Source organism: Suillus subalutaceus, assembly GCF_016647625.1.
Source record: "Suillus subalutaceus strain FC151 chromosome Unknown DFJ58scaffold_65, whole genome shotgun sequence".
Classification (NCBI taxonomy): domain Eukaryota; kingdom Fungi; phylum Basidiomycota; class Agaricomycetes; order Boletales; family Suillaceae; genus Suillus; species Suillus subalutaceus.
Window position 1 is genome coordinate 1 of NW_024540314.1, and position 7218 is coordinate 7218.

The 7218-nt window shown below is 47.0% G+C and overlaps 1 protein-coding gene across 1 annotated transcript; it reads right to left on the reverse strand.

Annotated features, from left to right (window-relative positions):
* Nucleotides 1–1777: 1777 nt before the first annotated feature.
* On the reverse strand, nucleotides 1778–6646 carry DFJ58DRAFT_728859 (uncharacterized protein; the record flags this gene model as incomplete). The annotated part of the gene is made up of 6 exons (XM_041385652.1): nucleotides 1778–2018; nucleotides 2884–3314; nucleotides 5207–5223; nucleotides 5276–5437; nucleotides 5707–5941; nucleotides 5999–6646. The coding sequence occupies 6 exons, from the start codon at nucleotides 6644–6646 to the stop codon at nucleotides 1778–1780; spliced, it is 1734 nt and encodes a 577-aa protein (XP_041243029.1).
* Nucleotides 6647–7218: the final 572 nt, after the last annotated feature.

The following is a 7218-nucleotide window of genomic DNA, read 5'->3' on the forward strand; positions in this document are numbered from 1 at the left end:
GAGAATAAGATACTAGTAATGTTGAGAGTCCATAATGCCTCGAAGCACCAGCACTCATGAAGAGCATGCAGGACACACACCAAAATAAAACTCGGGATGCCTTCTCAGGATGATTTTGTCCTTTGACATTTCTTTCATTTGAGACGACGACGAGGCGACAAAGGTTCAGAAGGCCCTGCTGAGGGTATCAGAAGATAAGGGGCCAATGTAATAAGACAAGCAGAACGACAGGGTAAAGGTTCAGATGGCCCTGCCAGGGGAGAGGGTGAGCTATGCAAGGATGAGGACTCTGGGATACTGTTATGGAAGGATGAGGGCTCTGGGGCCATCCTGGGAACGGCTGTTCTGTATCAAGAGATTGCATGTACTTATCAAGTATGCCAAGGACTCCAGCGTGAGTCATCTTCAACTGATTTTTGGGCCCATTCGCACAGTAAACTATGGAGCCCCATTTCTGGACGATGGGTCTGAATTCTGCGAAGTATTTCAATGTTCTAGCGACAAAGAATCTACCCTGCATCAAGACCCCCATCTTTGCGAAACAAATTGTACTCAAAGCTAGATGGGTATTGGCCTTGCCCAAAGCCTCATAGGCACTCGCCCATGGCAGAGCTTGCTGAGACTAGGTAGGTGCCAATTGACCATGTGGCCCACCATACTTGGCAATGAATTCGAAAAATATATAAAATAGCGACTCGAGGTCATTGCTGGGCCAGTGTTCAATGAGTTCCATGTCAGTGTTGATGTCCTGGCTGTCCTCGACGCTGTCCATATGGTTCAAATGAAAATCCTGGTCTGTGATGTTGGTATTGACCCCATGCAGGACTAAATCAAGCATAACCTGAAGAATATGGATTGAAATGTAGGGCATGGTTCCCTGAAAGAACGAGATGAAGAGCTGCTAACTAGATTATATACTGAAACTTACTGTACCATGCAAATAAGTACTACTTGTGCCTTCCGCAAGGATTGAGGCGTGATCAAAGTCAATAAAGTAGCCAATACCTTCATGAATAATGAAATTGTTTGGACTGAGGTCCCCATGTAAGACTCAGCTCTTGATCATCCTGCAATGAGCTGAAAATAATTAGTCAGTGCAAATAAGCTCAACATTAAGACTCACCAACTACAAAGGCGTGAAAGGCAGTGAGCAGCTCCCGCCTAGAGCTGAATTTAGAGAGCGGTTGTCTGCAGGGAGACAAGAGATATGACGATGGAACCTGTTGCAGAATGACGAATTGTCCCGATTGTCTGGGTGATATTGACTGCGAATACGTGCTGTGCAGTCAGGTTCCCCATCATAATACACATGCCAATGGTCCATGAGTGGACAACATTGGGGATACCCTTTACCATCTCCAGGATGGTGGCTTCATGCATCCTCTTCTCCTCCATCACCCAACAGTCTTTTAAAGCATACTCTTTTCCACCCTTATCGATCACACGATAACAAACCATCCCACTGACAGAAGAGCCCATGGCTCTTCCACAGAACCTCCATGATAGAATAGGTATTGTTGCAGTTGTCATTCACCCAGCCCTTCACCCCATCTGCTAGATTTGGATGCATCCCTATGCATGCAGCTGTGGCACATGTGGATGGTTGGATCGAAACCCATATGATGACTATCCAATAGTGTGAGGGTACCTAACATCTCCGTGAGTCGTATAGGGCCAGTATTTTGTGAATATGAAATGGATGTGATATGATGAGACCAGAATGGTCAAAGTAATGTGCGCAAAGCTGATTTGCACAAATCAAAAAGCCAACGACAAATCAACGCCATGGTTGTTCTCTCATAATAAGGTAGGCTTTAATCATAGAGCCCCAGAACACTGGTATGTCTCGCTTTTTGGCAAGATTGCTGGAGGTGTGCTCCACAAAGGATAGGACGTCTGCCCATGTTTTCTTCATGTCCTTCAGCGCGAAGTCGAACAGGGCTATTTTGGGCTTCTGGCAATTGTATGTGTCGGGTATTGGAGAGGTGGTGAACTCTGCAGACCAGTACCGAGATCCCCTGGAGTCCGGTGTAGAGACTCCATTGCGAGTAGCCTCACAAAGGCCGTATTTCCACTTCGTCTCCACTAACGCGCGCTATATACGACAAGGCGACTTAAACGCGCTAAACGCGCGACGCTTCCGCCTAATCCGCGCATCTGGCGCCTATAGCGCGCCTCTATAGCGCCTTTCGCATTACTACGGCGCCTTTGCGCGCGCTTTCGCGCTTTACCTTCGCGTTCGCTTTTCCAAGTCGCCTGTCCTCCGCACGTCCTGTCCTGTCCCTCTATGATCCGCTGGTGCGTCTCCCTTTATCTTTTCAACTGACTTTAGCTATATACCTCGTCTGTTTACACATATTTCCTTATTCTACAACACAACAACTCTTTTTCGCTTCGCTTCCGCTTCAGCTCAGCGCCTGGGAACATTTACCTTAGACATGGGGACTCTGATAGATTTTTCACTTACTTACTTACTCACTACATCCCATCATCCTGCATCAGTGTATACTGTGAATCAATTTCTATTCATTTGCAACACAACCACTGCGCGACTCTCTATTCTTTTGCAACAAGCTCTCTTGAGAAAATCTGGAGAGACCTTCGCGCTACTTCCGCCTCTTCACTAACGCCTATAGCGCGCTTGTTCCGCCTCGCGGTTCCGCCTACGTTGCGCTTTCGCCTTTCGTCGCGTTAACGCGCGTTTCGCGTTTACAAGGCGTCTTGCACCCGCGCTTTGCGCAGATTCCCTTGCTGACTCGTTCAGCGCATCCCCTCGCATTTACTCGAGGAAAAGACTCAGTAAAGATCCTCTTGGGCCGACTTCTACTCGCGTTCGAGGACTACTGCAGGCGACTTATCTTATATTTTTCAGTATAGACCCACTCATGATTCCTCATCTTCACCGGGATGTTGAACGGGAGGTGAGTTTTCAATTTGTGGTGTAGATGATACTGGATGGTATAGAAGAGGCGTTGAAATTCTTTTTCAGTTGTAACATGCTGCTGCCTGCATCTTTTCTTCGACCCAGGCTGATACTCTTGGGAGCCCCATGTTTCTTGTTCAGATTGGCCAGGGATCATGGATTCAAGAGAAGCCCCCATCAATGCACCAGTATCCTTGACCCCTGTTTCATCAACATCTGTACGACCATCCTCTGTTTCATCATCCTCTGCACTGTCGTCCTCTGATTCAATAACAGGTGTTGCACCACAAGTACGCTTGGCTTGTTTCCTCTTGCAGTGAAATTTCCATTCACCATTGGAGTATGCAGGTGGTCCAGTTTTGTCGTATTGGATTGTTTTGATATCCCGTAACTGAAGAGTGGTTTTAGGAATGAGTTGATGGAAAATGGAGTCGTGCAATGGTATTCTAGTGCCCTTCCCAGTGCCTTCATGAATCAGGCATTTTCTAAGCTCATGCTTGAGGAGAGCTTGTACGGTTGTCTAAGGTGCGTGCTCCAGAAGGGATACCAACAAAGCTGATCATTGCATATAGCAGTAATTTATCGATATCAGATTGCCGGTGTGGGTAACACAACAAAAGTGACTGCAAGTCAGATGACAAGCAAACACTCTCTATGTTGGGTCTTGATATGCCATGTGATATGTTCAACCCTTAAGGGAAGCAAAGAAAGCAAGGATCCACGAAATGATGCTGATCAACCCTGATCAAAGGCAACAAAAGGCAATGTAAGCGCGAGAAACGCGCTGAAGGTGTGCATGGTGTGTCAGTGGGGTCTGGTCAGGGGCCGAGCCAGGGGTCTGTTTGAGGTGCCAGGGGTCTTGCCTGGGCCTCGAGGCACTTAGGTAGATATACTTAGCATGTGTTCTGTAGCATTTCTGCATTCTATCCACCATCGTCTTGCCTTCTGTTTGGTCTGCGTCCGGCGCCCTCTGTCTCAGTGGCACCAACTCAGCGGGAAAGTGAAACGCAAAAATGTGCGAAGCGTGGGAAGGCAAAAGTGCGAAAGGCGAAAATGCGAAAAGGCGCAGAGAACAGGGATGGTAGTGCAAGCAGTGCACAAGTGTAGAGAGATGATGATATGATGAAAAGCGTGGATATAGATGGATACTGATACTGCCACTAGCTTTAGACTGATGCTAGGGCCTTAAGACAATGATGGACGCATGCATTGCATGGAACTAACTGCCAAGTACATGGTGGTAGAAAGATGAGGTGTAAAACGAACATGAAAGTATGTAAGTTCTACCTAAGCACTCTCCCAGGGCTCAGAGCCGAATAGGAAGTGCTCTAAGTATGTAAGTGAGGTAAAATGATGTAAAGTAAGGGTGCATAACGAAATACAAAGTGTAATAGGCTAAATATGGTCTGATAATGAAAAGGGACGCACCTAGGAACTGGTTGGACGATGGATGGATGCTCCTGAATGATGTGCGATGGAGTGTGCTTAAGCGCAAGAAACGCGCTAAGCGCATGCGCAGGAACGCGAAATGCGCAATGACTGGGGACATAGCAGAAGTTGCTTATGGAGAAGGGCGACAAGTGCGAGAGAAACACGCTAAGTGCATGCATGGGAATGCTGCATGTTGTGTGGGAAAGTACCGTGGCCTATGGCGCATTTCGTGGGAAAGGGATGATGGTGCAAGTTGTGCAGTAAAGGCCAGTTGCCACGAGTCACGATATGGGCTATATGTGCCTGCAGAGACTTGAGTCTCTACACCAGGATGGCAAGGATGACTGCATGTTAGCAGTTTGTTGAACATTCAACGTTGGTCAAGCATGCCTTTGCCAGTGCCACTTATTTGCCCATGTGTTCCTGAATTTTCTTATCTTGGATAGGCAGGCACATCGGATTCAGGATTATCGGAAAACATATCTGAGTGCTGTGTTTTACATGTATGTAACTATCCTAGCATGAAGCATAATACAGCGCATCATAAAGCTGTTTGTTGATGTACTTGTTTAGAAAAAATGATGAGAAATAATGCATGGAAGTCGCCTTTGTCAACTGTGCATCCGCTGCAGCCCCCAGTTCAGGTATTATACTAAGGAAAGCATGCATTTGCCAGAGAGGAACTATGTCACCCACTAGGGTACCATCAGAATGCTTAGAACACCTTAATGTATGCATTCCAGTGACAGGATGAACTGTCCCAACCTTCAGGCTATGCACATAGCATAGGTACTGATCTTGCCAAGTAATGCGAGAACCTTGTCGGGCCATTGGGCGAATAATAAGACAAACCTCACAGACGGCATGACCTTCCAAGAAGTCGCACTTCAGCCAGCTCAATAGGGGTAGAAAAGGACTCACCATTTAATCCTGACTGAGGCCATTCATACTCTTTGTCAACATTAATAAGGACAGCGTCTCTCCGGCCTTTCGGCCACCCAGGACCCAGAGGGGAGGCATGCAAGGTCTGTGCTGGTAAGGACAGTGCTGGGATCGTGAATGGAAACTTCCTGCAAGCGAACCCTGTGCCAAACTTGAACACAGTCGAAAGGCAGAGTAGAAGGATGGTCAATCAGTGATTTTCTTGAAACCCCAACACCATGAATTGTATCTCTGCTCCTCATATCACATTGCAAGAAGCATGAAAGAGCATGGCGAAGATCCAGTATGCTGAACTCATCCGCAATGTCATCAATTTTCATTCCAGTGCAAGTTGGACTATAGTTGAGATGAATAGCAGTATTACCAGCAATAAATGTTCGTGGAGGATGGGGACTAGGCCCGCAAGATACAGTAAGCGCTTGTCTTAGCTTTGCTGAAGTATTTAGTGGTGATACGGGTGCAGTTGAACTGCTCTAAAAGCGCAATTCGTGAATCGGTAGACAGTTCTTCGTGCTCATCAACCTCTTCATTGTCTCCCTCATCCTTGGATGATTCCTTGATACCTAGATCAAGGACGCGACTCTTCAAAGTCATAGCAATTGCAAACTGCTGTAGCTTCTCTTGCCGATCCAAATGACAGCAAATCTGAGGGTCATAATCATTGTTGTTAGTTCATTGTGCAGGATCCTTAATTTCTGACACATGGGCGTTTTTGGTGGCGTCTGCAGACCACTGGAAGAGGGCCCCAACCTTACGTGTGCTGGCAGTAATGCTCTGCATCAGCTCTAACTTAGGTATAAACCAATTGTTGATTGGCTTTTTCATACCCATCTGTGCGCCTAACGTCATGATAGCATCCTTATTTGCATGAAAGGTCGAAAGGGATTTGTCGATAGATGCTAATAAGTTCTCATCTGGAGAAGGGGATTGTGCCATGTAGTGGACATCCATAAGGGCACAAATCGATGAGGGGCTGCACCGACGATGAGACCAACAATTGTAACACTGTATATTGCGGTGGACTCTGCCCGTGACTTGCTTGAGTTTCAATATTCCACCAGAGTAGTGATGATAGCCTGTGATCAGCTGCAAAATTGAGAACTGAAAATCGAGTTCCTGCACTCCAACAGCCACAATGCACCATTGGCAGTCATGGTCAAAGAATTCCTTGTGCCAGTGGTGCAGAGCCTCCAGAATCAGAAAGACCGAGGTACAAGCAGACGACCAATCTTGCCAGAAGGGTTTATCGACACCATTTAGACAGTGTGCGGCACATGCATCAAGATAACCCTCAAGGTCATCTGGATGAGCGTGTATGTTGGCGAGCTGGTTGAGAGTGATAGAGTGCATTGTGACAATCATACCAGCGCTAGGCGCGTATGAGTGTCATAGGCATATTTTGCCTTACCCAGAGGAAAAGAGTAAGGCGCTAGTCACCAGCGCTATTCAACTCCCAAGCTATCCGCTTTGGAACCACTTTTCTCCCATAGCGCGCTGCCCGGTCTGACACCTAGGTATTCCGTCCTCCCATGTCCTGCCTATGTCCACCTACCTCTGCTGGTGCATTATTTTCCTTAAATATTGCTACTCATCAGTCGCAGGTCTTATTACATGTATCCTCATGTTCCGCTGCGCTGCATGTTTTATTACCTGTCGCTACATCGTGCCCTCGCCAGTGTCGCTACTATACTCGCCTATGCAATTCCGAACCCTTACGCAGTATGATAAAATGACCCGTCACACATACAGTACAGTACTTCCCCTTCCCCGGACCTTTGCTGGTGTCGGAGTCACTTTAGTCTCTATATCCTAGTCTTGGTGCAATCAATTCCGCTCTTGCCAATCTCTTTGATAGCATGTCACTTGACTTGCTTTAAGTGCGCATCGCTAAAGTTCCCTCATAAGTTTGACTTTCGCAACAT